Genomic DNA, 14,345 nt, shown 5'->3' on the forward strand with positions numbered 1-14,345 from the left:
AATTTATATTTCTAAATATCACAACATGATCGAATTTAAGTCATTTTAATAAAGAATAGTCACCTATGCGTTAAAATATAAACATTTATATTGATTTAAATTGCATTTTGATTTAAATCGCAAACGCGTGTTTAAATATATGTGTTTTTTGATTCACAATCAGACAAATGCAACATAAATTGATATCTTTGTCTTCTAAGTATCTTAATAAACTTTCAGCATAGCTTTCCCACCATTTAGATTTATTTTTCTTGGGATCTTGGGATCAAACGTGGAAAGATTAGATTGTAATCATATCACTGTATCACTGTATTTTTTAAATACATTTTAGAAAAGTGTAATCTAAACTAAAAAGCTGTACACCACCTGCTATAAAGATACATATTGTAATACTTTCGGGTTTGGATAGGACGGACACAAGAACTCAGACTTGTGGAGTTAAAGCAAGTTAAAGCCTTGATTTTATATATCACCTTTAAAAGTGGCATCTCAAAGCAATACAGTAGATGTAAAAACAGTTAAAAGGACCACAGATTACAAAGTAAATACCCAACATTGATTGTACCCATCTGTCATGCTAATAAAGCACCTTGAATTGAATTGAATTGAATTGAATTGAGGGCGAGCGAGAGAGCACAGCCAGGACAGGCAAATAAGATACACTCCAAAGACATTCACAACAGCGACATATCATAAAACATTTGCACATATTGTTAAATTATTACTTGTTTTTCAGGAAGTTAAAAAAACACTTGAATTACTTATCCAGTCTCTCGAAATAAAATTATTTTTCAAGCAATGCAACTAACGTAGGGCAATGTGTTTTTTTAAATCCAACATTGACAGCCACATCTTAAATCTTGTTAGTCAGCTCTTTTTTCTCTATTTGAATTGTGGCGATTCAAACAACTTGGGATAACAAGTGGTCTCAAAGTCACCGAGCTCACAGAGCTTCAAAAACAAATGACAATTTCCTTAGTCCTTCCTTAGTCTTCCTGAAATTGTCAGATTATGAGTGAATAAAAGCATTTTATTAAAAACACGTTTGTGTTTGTTTGGGAGCAATATTATGTATTTTTCATATGTAAGATATAATGATGTGTTCCTGCTTACACATCGCACGACTTTAAAAGCTAAAAAAACAGGTTTCCATTCACATTATCTGGTGAGCCTTGTTTTGTCAAAGGACAGCACACTCTCTCTCGCTTGCCCTAAACAGACAATACACAGGGGGTAGGGCGAAAGAGAGGGGGGGGGGGGTGATATGTGAATATGATAATACACAGTTTAAATTTAAAAGCTCAAATGATGTACATGAGAGGTTAAGCTTTATTGGCTCCTCCTGCCGGTTTTACAAGGTGATTCCGGATACTTTCCAGCATGACGTTATATGACGCGATATACCGCGTGATACTGCGTTTTCATGCGACACGCCCACCGTGGTGTACCGCGAAATACCCCATGCGGTTTGAATGGCTGCATCTGTATAAGGACGTGAAACATTTATAGATGACAGTAGATTTTTGGGGATTTGACATAAGGAGCTCTAATAAGAAAAGTACTGATAGTTAAGTCCTCTTGTATTGCTGTATTAGGTGTTAGTAATATAAATACTAATATTAATAACAATGCACTTTCACAGATGCATCCAAGAACAGAAGAGTTCTTGTCCTCTGACAAGGAGAAACCAATAAACAAAATATCTCTTCCTTCCAACCCCTGCAGCTCCTTATATATCATGGCAATAATTGTGAAATGTGTTCTTCTACAGAGTATATACTGTACCAGTATGAGCCACATGTGAGAAAAATAACCTTTTCTTATTTGTTTAACTGAGTTTCTTTTGCTCTCTTTCTTTCCCCCAGGTGAGAATGATGCTCATACACTCCACTGAATCCCCATTTGCTCCACTGGAGGCTGTATTGTATCACTTGTTTTTTGCAAGGCAGCCTACAGTAACTGAAGCAAAGGGAGCTGCCAAAAGGAATTCTACAGCTGCCTGCTCAGATCTGAAGGTCAAATCAGCCAAGAGCCACAATGGTTCAGCAGTCCATGATACAAATGGCAACATTTCATGTGTTCATGAAACAAATGAAAATAGTACTGATTCAAATGACAATGGTGACACAGTGTCCATAAAAACGTGCAACAAGAAAACTGATTAAGACCAATAAAATGTCCTGTGTCTTCTTATTTTTTAAATCTTTTACAAAACCTTGACGTGATTTAATATAAGCTGAGATTTATTTTCTTATATGTAAATAAAACAATACTTAGGTGTAAAAACATTGTTTATATCAGAATGCAAGACATTTTTGAGGTATTATGATGAAAATTTGTTTAAAAATATAACTATGTTTCTGGGTACTTTTTACTGTGTAGTTTTGTTAAACTATGATGGATATGATTTTATTATTGAAAAAAGTTTTATTATAATCCATGCAAGGTTTCATATTATTTCTAAAACATGAATCAAGTTTTTCAGATCTACAGTATATGAATGCTTTGAATTTTTTTTTACAGAATAAAAGCTACCTTCTCACTTGAACTTTATATAACAGTTTTGTCTTTAATTTTAAGAGCTCAGTATTTTTTGGAGTTTCTTTTTTTTCCCAACTGATGTCATTGAGTGGTGGTGGTTGTGTGCCATCGAGTCAATATAAACTCATGGCAACCCTATGGACAGTCCACCGTAGAGTTTTTTTGGCACAATACAGAAGTAGATTGCTAGGGCTTTCTTTCACGCAGATAGTGCAAGTGTTGTTGTTGTTGTCCCTCCACCGCAAACACCACCCCATACTGCTGCTGCCCAGTATGGGTTATTAGAGAACCTTGGACCCAACATGGGACACAAACCCACTACCCTGAGATTATGAGTCTCATGCTCTACCAACTGAGCTAGTCAGGGCCGTATTGTCATTGAGTATATCATATGAAATAGTTGACAATGAGTGTGTAATCTTATGGTACCTTTTTTTTGGTCTGCTTGGCATTAACTAATTGTTGATCAGCTCTGAAATATCTGAACAGAATCCAAGATAAATATAAACGTATTCTAGATGCTCAGTCAAGATGTTCAATTGATGATAAATCCATTCATCTATTTTCTAACTGCTGCTTAGAAAGGTACAAAATGGGGTACACCCAGATGGGACACAGTCTATCACATACACAGATACATCAGACACATTCAGTTTAGTTAAAAAATTAGCAAATGGATTGATAGAAAAGGGAAGAACATCTTGTCCATTAAAGGTTCATGCTACAAGGGTTCTCAACATAAGTACTGAATGTTCTTATTTCTAAATTAAACATTCCAATAGACTACTTATAAATTTTACAAATAGGAGTACTTGCCAGATCTTTTTTATGTTCAATATATTGCTTTAGAAAGCAGCCTAAAAATCTGTATTTTCGGCTCTTCAAAAAAGCAATTTTCTCATTTTTTGAGTTTTTCCTTATAACTGGTTCTTTCAAAAGCCTTTTGTACATTTCAGCTTCATCTCTTGTGAAAGCTAGCAGTAGCTCCCTGCAGAAGCTATTTGCTATGAAAGGCTGAAGTCCTTGCTTCACCCTTATTCTCACTAGAGACAGACTTTTATGTTGCTTTTTCAAAGTAATATAAAGAAGCTATCTCAAAACGCAGTCACCACAGATGATTGACTAACCCTAGCATCTTAAATTCTTCAAAATCTTTTTTTCGATTGTGAGTTTCACCAAAACTTGCTGTGCTTGCCAAAAATGTACTGTACACAACATACTTTTAATTGTATTTCTTTGTTAAACTTAGTATTTCCACAGTGGTGCAGAGCAGAATATGTTCATTATATTCATTATATTTAAATTCAGGTGAAAAGAGCATGAAAGTGCCACCATGATAACATATACAGTAGAAATAAAATTACACCGTCATTCCCCACGATGACGCTATTAAAGGCCTCAAGCACATGCTAGACCAACGCACAGTGCTTGATCCACCCACCCACACTCTAGTGCATCTTGCGGAATTGGTTCTCACACTCAATGCCTTCTCATTTAATAACCTTTTTTATCAGCAGGTAAGTGGAGTCGCCATGGGCAATGGGACCTAGCTATGCCAATATTGTTGTCGGCTGGGTAGAAGAACGCTTCTTTTCTTCCTATTCTGGCTTTGTCCCTGACCTACAAACGATACATCGATGACTGCGTCGTTGGCACTACATGCTCTAATGACCAGCTACAGCACTTCCTGCATCAATTCACTAACTCTCACCCGTTCCTCAAATATACAGTTAATATATCTTCCACTATTCTTTCATTTAATTCCATAAATTTATCTATTAACCATCCCCGACTTCCTACCTCAGTCTATTACAAACCCAAAGATTCACACAGCTATCTCCTATACAGCCTGTTTCACCCCAATCACACCAAAAACTCTCTCCCCTTTTCACAGTTTCTCAGGCTATGTTGACTCTGCAGTGACAACATTGATTTCCAGAACCACGCATTTAAAATGCATCCTTTTTTCATCAACAGAGGATATCCCACCCATGTTATCGATAGGGCCCTCACCCGGGCCAAAAACAGCCCTCTGATCATCACCTCGATCAGGAACTCCCGGTCTCACATCTGCATTCCTTTGGTGCTTCCCTACCACCCTAACACAATTTCTATCCCCAGGACCATTATTAATAACTACTCCATTTTACAGGACGATCCGTCCATCGGTACCCTTTTTTCTGACCGCCCAATCATCTCTTACCGCCGACCATCCAATCTACGTAAACTACTTGTTCACTGCTCCCTTGACCGCACTCAGCAATCATCCCCACCAGGCACCTTCCCCTGCAACAGAACTCGCTGCATCACCTGCAAATACATATCTAACAAAATGCTCATTTAGGGCCCCTCAGGTCAATTTCGGATCACCCAGACGACATCTTGTACCTCCAGCAACCTCATTTACTGTATCTCTTGCAAAAAATGCCCAACTATCTACGTTGGGGAAACAGGAAGGAGACTGTTCAGGGATCATGTCAGGGCTGTGAGTTTCTTATTTCACCTCAGACAGCAATGATCACACTGATCTCTCTGTCACTGTTCTCAAAGCAGGGTTTCTCAACTTCAATAGCAGAAAGGCAACAGAAACGAAACTCATCCTGAAAACTTTTCTACTCTACTGCAGATTTTAACTTCACACCTTTCTTCACCCCTCTCCTTTTTGCACCACCTGAGTGGCCTCTCAACATCTCCCGCCTACTCCCCTCCTCCCCTCTCCCAGCTTTTGTTTTTCTGTGCTATTAAATCTTTGCTGTCTGCCCTGTCTTTCTCATACCTGAAGAAGGCTTCACAGCTGAAACATTGTTTTCTCTCTTCTTTTTTCAGCATGGAATAAACCTATTACTTGTTCCTTTGCAGAGTACGGATGCTGATACAACTACCCACCTGAACCACTACAGTAGAAATACTCAACAATCCATTGGCTAGTTCCTTGATGTCCTTAAACTTGGACTGGGCTGATCCATGGTCTGACTTGGAAGCCTCTTGCTCTGTGCTAAGACTGTCCTGGTGCAGAGAGAAAAGAGAGAGAAAGCTTTGTCAAGAGCTGTTGAGGACAATTTGCACTTTGGTCATGTGGTTGGAAAAGTCAGAGTGCTGGATTAATTTGGAGAGAGAAGAGGAGTCAGTGAGTTAGTCAATTAAAGTTGGATGCTAACTTTTAAGGTTCTACAACACAGCTGATGATTGGTAAGGATGTTGTCAGGTATAATCCTGATATCAACCCTGCCAGTTCCTCATTGACAGATTGGTCGTTGTGTGATGGACAGAGACTGAAGATCCCTTGTGCTGACACAAGAAGTATACCAGACTGAGGGGAGTCATGCTGTGCCATATATCATTAGGGTGTTTCACAATGGACACAGCTTTATTACATCCTGGTCCATGGCCCAGATATGGAAGATTTTTCTTATCGGATTGGTTCCTTTGTAGCTTAATTCATCTGCTTTTACAGACAGGCCTAATTTACTTTCTCATGGTAACAGAAATATTATTATAAATGTTTAATTACACTTAATTATAATAATAAACCTTGCAGCCACAAATACGGGGAACCAAAGTTTCAATCCAAGTACTGATCAATTTTGTCATGGAAAACCTCAGGGAGAATTAAAACACAGCAACCAAAAATACAGATTGTGTTACAATACATAACAATACAGTACAGATACAGTAAACATGAAAGACCTTAACCCTATACATACTGTCTAAATTAACATAATCCTTGCATCCTACCCACAATATTGTGTACAGCAGGCTGATTAATTTGATTAATTAATCTGACAATGAGAGGGAGGATAGTCATTTGGAAATGATAGTGGTTGTTACTGTACTGTTACTCACATTCATGACAATGTTAGTGCCCTGTTAATACATCCTAGTTGTTCTCTGAAATAAAAGTTATGTTAATTGCAGAGAGGGAAATATGTATTATCTGCTATATCTGCTCTTTTTCTATTGTTGAAAATTACACATGTACTAGTTATCCATACTGTATGTGACCTATTAAATATAGTATGTCTGCCATTGATTTAAAAATGATCCATGTTTCATTTCACAAAAGCATTGTGTAAAAATGCAAATTGCCTTGGAAAAGTATCCATCCAATATAATGTTGTTGAATTTCAAATTATGTATACTGTACACAATTTTAAAGTTAGCAATTTTAATCATAACATGAATGTTAAAAAAATACAAAATAAAATAAAAGGGTAAATTATGTTGATTGATTAAATTTTAAGCCCTTTGTTATGTCAAACCTAAATTAGTTCAGGTGTGAAAGATGTGAGACCATAGAGAAGTCTGCCCAATAATTCCTCTGCAATAAGAAAAGTTTCATGATGAGCTCCAAATTGTAATTTTGTCACTGAAATAATACAGCTGAACATTTGTTGACACAACTGAATATCACAGAATATTCGGCTTCTGCGGCTACAAAATATGGGTTAGCAGACTTTTTATGTTTCTCCCCATCTGCTTCAACTCAAGGTTGGTCTCAAGTCCTGAAGACTTCATGATTGTTCAATTTGTGAAGAGTGACTAAGCAGAACTCATATACATTTTCTGAACCAATTGGACATCCTATGTCACAGGACCAGGGCACAAAAGACTGGACAAGCTGCAACTGGATCCAGCACTACTTTCCCTGCAGAACTTTGAAAAACATAATCTGGCAAAGCATGTCATCGCTTATAGCTATGAGAACAGAGCTATTATTCAATACAAGTATGATGTTTGATAAAGATTCCAAAACGAGTGAATATTTACAGTAGCATGAATGATGATGTGTTTGTGTGAGACTGATTCATATGAGATTAACTACAATAACAAATATTACAATTACAATATTACAATTAAGTACAATATCAAATATTACCATCAGAACATAATATGTTATAAATTGCTCTTCCTTGTGTGCAAAGTTGGTAATGATTTAACTAGAAAGACTCAACAGTTCTTGCCATACTGTAAGTATTCCCATCAAGTATTAACTCAGGGGAATTAACAATTCAAAATATTTTAGTTTTGATTTTTAATTTCTTTTGTCCATGAAAGTGTTCATTAAATGCTCAGTTTGAACAAACACTGGAAGTGGGTGAATAATTTTGCGAGACCTACAGATATTAAATACCTATCACCAAATACTAAAATATTGTTCTGAACAAGTATTTATTATGACAACAATTGGTTTCTTTTTACCTGAAAGTTGTCACTCAAAACTATAATGTGGAGCATAAACTATTGAGGAAAGTATACTATTAGAATTGAACTACAGTGTACTTCAAATATTTGTTTCAGGGTGGCACAGTAGGACCCCGAGTTCAATTCTGGACTTGGGATACTATCTAAGTTTGTATGTTCTCCCCATGTTCATTCGGGTTTTCTCCAGGTGCTCTGCTTTCCTTTTACTGTCCAAATATGTACTGGTATGTCCCTGGTATGAGTACTGTACAGATGCAGCCATTCAAAATGCGCAGGTGATACCGCATTATTTTCTGGTACGCTGTACAGAGTCTACCGCAAGCTACCGGTAAATACCGCGAGTTACCGGTAAATACCGCTAGTTACCGTAAATTCTCCTATAATACGACAAGCAAAATAATAGTATCCGGAATTTCCGCAAGGTGGAGCTAATAAAGCTCAACCTCTCATGTTTGAGCTGTGGCCATCAGTCTTTAACGAAGATATTACTAATAGTATTAATAATGAATGACCTTGGACAAGCTGTAAGTGTAAACTCAAAGTATTCCCCTGGTCAACATTCTTTTTTTCATTGACCGTCTTTGTAAAAGTAACACCACAGCATTTCTCAATCACGCATTTGTTTCCAATCATGCAAAGTACAGTGATTCACCATGCCTTTCACATCTTCATAAAAGAGATTGATTTAGGAACATAAACATATTACCGTATGCAACTGTACTGTATACAGTATGTATATGCATATTTAATGTCTTAACTGTGCCCGTTTAAGTATTGAATATTCATATCTAATTTTACCACTGAAGGGAAATCTTAGAAGCTGAGCATAAAAAGAATAGGAGCATACTGCAACGCGTGTGAAGGCCATAAACGATATTAATTTTGGAACATAAACATACAGTATATAGCTGGTCTTGGTACTTTAAAGAAAAAAATACACACCAGTATTCCATTTCTCCCTAAACATTTTAAGCTTCGAAGTCTTTAACTAACGTGATACCGGAGTCAACAAGCATACTTTTAGAATTTGATTAAAAGGGAATATAATATGGAATCGCGTATCTAAAGAATTTAATAACGGTATGATTATAGTTGTGTACTGCGACAGGGCTTTGTAGGGCTGTTTCGCCTCCCTGTTCATGCGAGTTGTCTTGTAGCCTACTGGTCTAGGTGTGTGACTAACAACACACAGGTTGTGTGTTTGAATCCAGCTGGTGCTGGACTCTTCTTTTAACAAACATTTCTTCGAAAAAATAGAATAGCGATATTATGGACAATCAATTGACTTTTATATTTCAAAATATCGCAACATGATCGATTCTAAGTCATTTTTGATAACAATGAATAGTCACCTTCTTCCCTTCTGACAGCAGTTCCTGCTTCTATTGTGTGTGTGTGTGCAACAGAGTAAATTTTTATAGAGAAATGGAGGCTGGACAGTATGCGTTACAATATAAACATTTATATTGATTTAAATCGTGTTCTGATTTAAATCGCAAACGCGTGTTTAATTATGTGTTTTTTAATCATAATCAGGCTAATACCATTTCTACATTTTCTGTATGAACCAGCTTAGAGGTTCATACAGAAAGACAGCTTGTGTTTAAATTGAGTGTAAGGTAATTTATGCTTCTAAAGTCATGGTCAGCATTTATTATTGTACTGTGCTGTAAACTTTTTCTGTGCCTAGTCACATTATTTTATAGCGTTATTAAATCCGGTGGCGCTGTGTGTTAGTTTCCTGACTCCCATGTCACATGGTCTGTGATTGAATCCCATGGAACTATGACTTTATTTTTTAACAAACATTTCTTTGAAAAAATGAAACGTTTCCCTTGGTCAGAGATTAAATAAAACCTCACTCGCACCAAACAAATTTATATTTCTAAATATCACGACATGATCGAATTTAAGTCTTTTTAATAACAATGAATGGTCACCTATGCATTACAAAATATACATTTATATTGATTTGAATCGTGTTTTGATTTAAATATATGTGTTTAAAGGCGATATACTGTATAAAAGCGCTGATTCCAATGGAGTGTGTTCCGCCGGGGATTCAAAAAAATTATTTTAAATAGGCTGATAAAGCTTAGGCTACTGTAACTGTATTCTAGCCTGTATTACAACAGAACATTGGACAATGCAACGTAAATTGCAAAAATGCACTTGGAATCTGTCCAAGCCCTCCTACAAAAATTATTTAAACTGCGACACTGATCATTCATCTCTAAATAAACTTTATTTTATATAGCGTTTTAAGCGAATAGGTAATTAGATTGCTCATAAACCTAATCGCTTTTTCTACATAAACACAGCGTGATTGCTCTCTGAAAATGCTTTTCCTTTATATTTACAGTAGGCTCAGATTTCAACTATAGATCGTATTATTATAAACTTTCTTGGAAAAATGTATTTTACGTAAACCATGTTTGCTATTAATTCATTTAGGGCTAAAATACGTTCATTGTCTTCCAATCGAGTCGAGTTGACATTGGAAGCTTGCCACACCCGGACTGTTAAACCAACGCATTAGCACGTCAAAGCCCATTGAGGGTATTGAGCCAGTATTGGCTTTAGTATTCCCCCCCTCTCCCCTCAATTCAATTCAATTCAATTCAAGTTGTTTTATTTGCATGACAGATGGGTACAAGCAGTGTTGGGTATGTATATTGTAACGCTTACGGCCAACAGGCACTGTGTAAGAGCTGGTGTACCAGAGCAGCGCACCGAGGGAGCACCTGCATTTATAACTTAGTTTTTAAAATTAGTCAAGCAATATGAAGCATCTCCTTTTACTTTTAAGTCCCTTAAATACATTGAGCACAGCTTTCTCACCACTTAAGATTGCTTTTGATACCATCCTTACACAAAGCAGAAAGGAAATCTCCTGCACCTTATGCAAAACCAAACCCTCCTCCCATCCCAGTTTACCCTCTTTATTTAATAACGCAATAAAAACGCTATAAAATAATGTGACTAGGCACAGAAAAAGTTTACAGCACAGTACAATAATAAATGCTGACCATGACTTTAGAAGCATAAATTACCTTACACTCAATTTAAACACAAGCTGTCTTTCTGTATGAACCTCTAAGCTGGTTCATACAGAAAATGTAGAAATGCATTAGCCTGATTATGATTAAAAAACACATAATTAAACACGCGTTTGCGATGTAAATCAGAACACGATTTAAATCAATATAAATGTTTATATTGTAACGCATACTCTCCATCCTCCATTTCTCTATAAAAATTAACTCTGTTGCACACACACACACACAATAGAAGCAGGAACTGCTGTCAGAAGGGAAGAAGGTGACTATTCATTGTTATCAAAAATGTCTTAGAATCGATCATGTTGCGATATTTTGAAATATAAAAGTCAATTGATTGTCCATAATATCGCTATTCTATTTTTTCGAAGAAATGTTTGTTAAAAGAAGAGTCCAGCACCAGCTTGATTCAAACACATAACCTGTGCGTTGTTAGTCACACACCTAGACCAGTAGGCTACAAGACAGCTCGCATGAACAGGGAGGCGAAACAGCCCTACAAAGCCCTGTCGCAGTACACGACTAAAATCATACTGTTATTAAATTCTTTAGATACGTGATTCCATATTATATTCCCTATTAATCAAATTCTAAAAGTATGCTTGTTGACTCCGGTATCACGTTAGTTAAAGACTTCGAAGCTTAAAATGTTTAGGGAGAAATGGAATACTGTTGTGTATTTTTTTCTTTAAAGTACCAAGACCAGCTATATACTGTATGTTTATGTTCCAAAATTAATATCGTTTATGGCCATCACACGCGTTACAGTATGCTCCTATTCTTTTTATGCTCAGCTACTAAGATTTCCCTTCAGTGGTAAAATTCAATATCTACAACGGGCACAGTAAAGACGTTTACAGTAAGTCTTTCTACGACAGACCAACGGACCACGAGTGCCCCTGTCGGTCAACCAATCACGTACCGCGTCATCTTGCATCATGATACCCGATACCACAGCCAATTACCTGCGGTACGTGTTTTTACCGCACACTTTGAATGGCTGCATCTGTATGTGCATGTCTGTATCTGTGTGCTCCCTGTGATGGACAGGTTTCCCATCCATGGATAATCCTGCATTGCTCCTGTTGCTTGGAGGGTTTAGGCTACTTGTGAGCTTGTACTGGATAAAGCTGTTAGAAAATTAATGGATGGATATTTGCTTCACATAATATATTCAAGGACTAAGAAACAGGAAAAAGTAAAATTCAACTTGGAAATTTTTGGAAACATCATTTACATAAAAATGTTTTTAGTAAACTATAGATAATTGAAATTAAAAACATGTATTGGTTGTACTAGTACTTTATTTGTTGTACCATTTTGATCATCAGCAAACATCGTGTTGCTAGTCTTATTTTTATAAAATAAGTTAGAATAGTCACCATAATTGCAAAATTAAACAGTTCTCACTGCTTTCTACAGCTATGGTGCATCTGGCTAAATAACACATGATTGTACTTATCCTCCAAGACATGAGCTTGGTCTAGTATCGTCAAGTGAGAAAAACAATACGCTTTGGTTAGAAAAATAATACGCTTTAGTTTTTATAGATGGTGTCAAGATCTAAATAAAATGTTTCTGTTTTAAATGATTTGGCTTGGATCTTATGGGAAAGTGTTTCTGCAGAACCATTACTTAATCCTGGCAATGATTTAATTTCCACATTAAAGGCTTTTTGTCTAAAAAAGATGGTTAGTTGTTTATAGTTTGTCCAGTTCCATTTAAGTATTTTAGTCAGTTTTATTAATAGTAGTTAATAGTAATTAATTTTCCTAAAGAAAACCAAAGAACTTTAGATGTGAAGGTGTACCACTCCAACCACCACTGACGTCCAGTATCTACTTCAGTGACACACAGCGGCAATTTTGCACCTGCAGCCCCACTATCAGATACAGAAGAATATATGTACTTCACCAATTCAATTACCTAGGAAAATTTAGGTAAAACAAATTCTACAAACCCCAAAGTGGAATATAATCAGAGCATCGGGATTAACACCCCTACTCTAATTTATAGTGGCACAGGATCTTTAATGACCTTTATCAACCTTTCCCGTCTGAAGGACAGCACCCTCTACTGCATAGTCACATATTACAGTATGGCAATGGTTTGGGTATTCTGATCAGAGATGTAATAGTGATGCCTAGTGGACCACCAAAACCACTTATGGCAGTAACCTAATTTACCATTAAGATCTACTATCCCATTACCATTCTGTTACTGACAAGGCTCATCTTGCCTAGTTTCTGATATCAGATGTGATCAGGCTAGAAAGTGGTAACTAATATTTTTTACATAGATGATAGAAAACAGAATTTGTTCATTTCAAAACAGAATACCATTGATAACAGAACTGTGGTGTATGCATGGTTTTGAATCAGGCTTTTCATTGGAATAAATCTGAAGATCTGAAATTAGGAAATTGATAGATGGGATATAATTTCATGTCCCGCTGCCTGCTTCATTCTTATTAATTTTCCTGCTTTTCTTGCCAGACAGCTTTAAACACACTGCAGCCAAAGATAAAATGACTGCTCAAGATTTCCATTGAAAAGCCATTCTGTGGGTCCACATACAGTAGCAAATTTTAAATGCAATGCATATTAAACAGAAAATGATGGCTAAATTGATTTTTGAGGCTATTAACAAAATTAGGCTTCAAATCCAGCAATGTTGTCAAAAGGTTTTGTCTGTTATATTTTACTTTTTTAACACATAGCACTTATGTGTTAAAGGTGCAGATATTGGAAAATAAGCCTTGTTCCAAAATGACTTAATCAGCAATTAAGTACAATTCTACATTTGTACATCGATAAAGCTAATATAAGATACTAATTGGCTTTTAAAACTGTTACAATGCATTTGTGATTAAAGGATTAATACTATTTTGGAAGCAAGAACTTAAAAGGCTTTATTTTACATTAAAAAAAGTCTAGAAGAAAAAGCTAATATCTGGGCCACATACTATAGCATTTCCTTGAGCTCATTTGAATAATCAATAATTTTCTGGAAATTATTTTACCTAACTTGTTGTCCTTGTATTCAAATTGCATTTAGAAGATAGCTTTTCTAATTCGTCAATGTCCATAATGTCAATTATGGATGAACATCAATCATGAAAATCACGTATTTTTCCAAGCTTAAGTTAGGCTTTCTTATTTTCTGATAAACTGTTCTTAGTGACAATATCAGTAGCTAGCAATGTGGCAATTATTTTGTAAAAGCAAATCTGGTCATACAACCTCAAGAACCTAAAAAGGAATAGTCTTTACAAGCTAGCTTTTGTGTTATCAACTTTCTTGAGATAATTATGTGGGGTGATAATGTGTGTTGTGGTATGCTTTCTCTCCTAAAGTAAATACTGTTTGTTAAGACTGCTAAAGTCTTGCCAACTAGACCGTTGCTGAGTTACATTAACCTTGTACTAGTGGTGTGCCTTTGGATATAGATTTAAACTAAAAGAATAGGCAGCCTTGTCACGACCACCAACCTGCCCAGACCAACCCCCAAGAGAACCAATCAGTACCAGCAACAGGGCGATAA

The 14,345-nt window shown here is 36.2% G+C and overlaps 1 protein-coding gene and 1 long non-coding RNA gene across 5 annotated transcripts in view; one reads left to right on the top strand and one right to left on the bottom strand.

The window, feature by feature from the left end:
* tmem38b (transmembrane protein 38B) overlaps positions 1–5,485 on the top strand; it is an 81,192-nt gene extending 75,707 nt beyond the window's left edge. For 2 of the 4 annotated variants that reach the window (XM_069187139.1, XM_069187140.1), the window contains one exon: positions 1,866–2,564. In XM_069187139.1, the coding sequence (XP_069043240.1) occupies positions 1,866–2,165 (300 nt within the window). In that variant the 3' untranslated portion in view covers positions 2,166–2,564. Of the gene's footprint in view, positions 1–1,865; positions 2,565–5,400 lie in introns of those variants that run through there. The other 2 variants (XM_069187141.1, XM_006627050.3) reach the window with 2 other exon arrangements.
* Positions 1–14,345, bottom strand: part of LOC107075763 (uncharacterized) — a 92,259-nt gene that overhangs the window by 39,764 nt on the left and 38,150 nt on the right. Inside the window, exon 2 of the long non-coding RNA XR_001477257.2 lies at positions 5,428–5,547. This is a non-coding gene — a long non-coding RNA (uncharacterized lncRNA). The remainder of the gene's footprint in view (positions 1–5,427; positions 5,548–14,345) is intronic.

Source organism: Lepisosteus oculatus, chromosome 3 (genome assembly GCF_040954835.1).
Source record: "Lepisosteus oculatus isolate fLepOcu1 chromosome 3, fLepOcu1.hap2, whole genome shotgun sequence".
Lineage (NCBI taxonomy): Eukaryota > Metazoa > Chordata > Actinopteri > Semionotiformes > Lepisosteidae > Lepisosteus > Lepisosteus oculatus.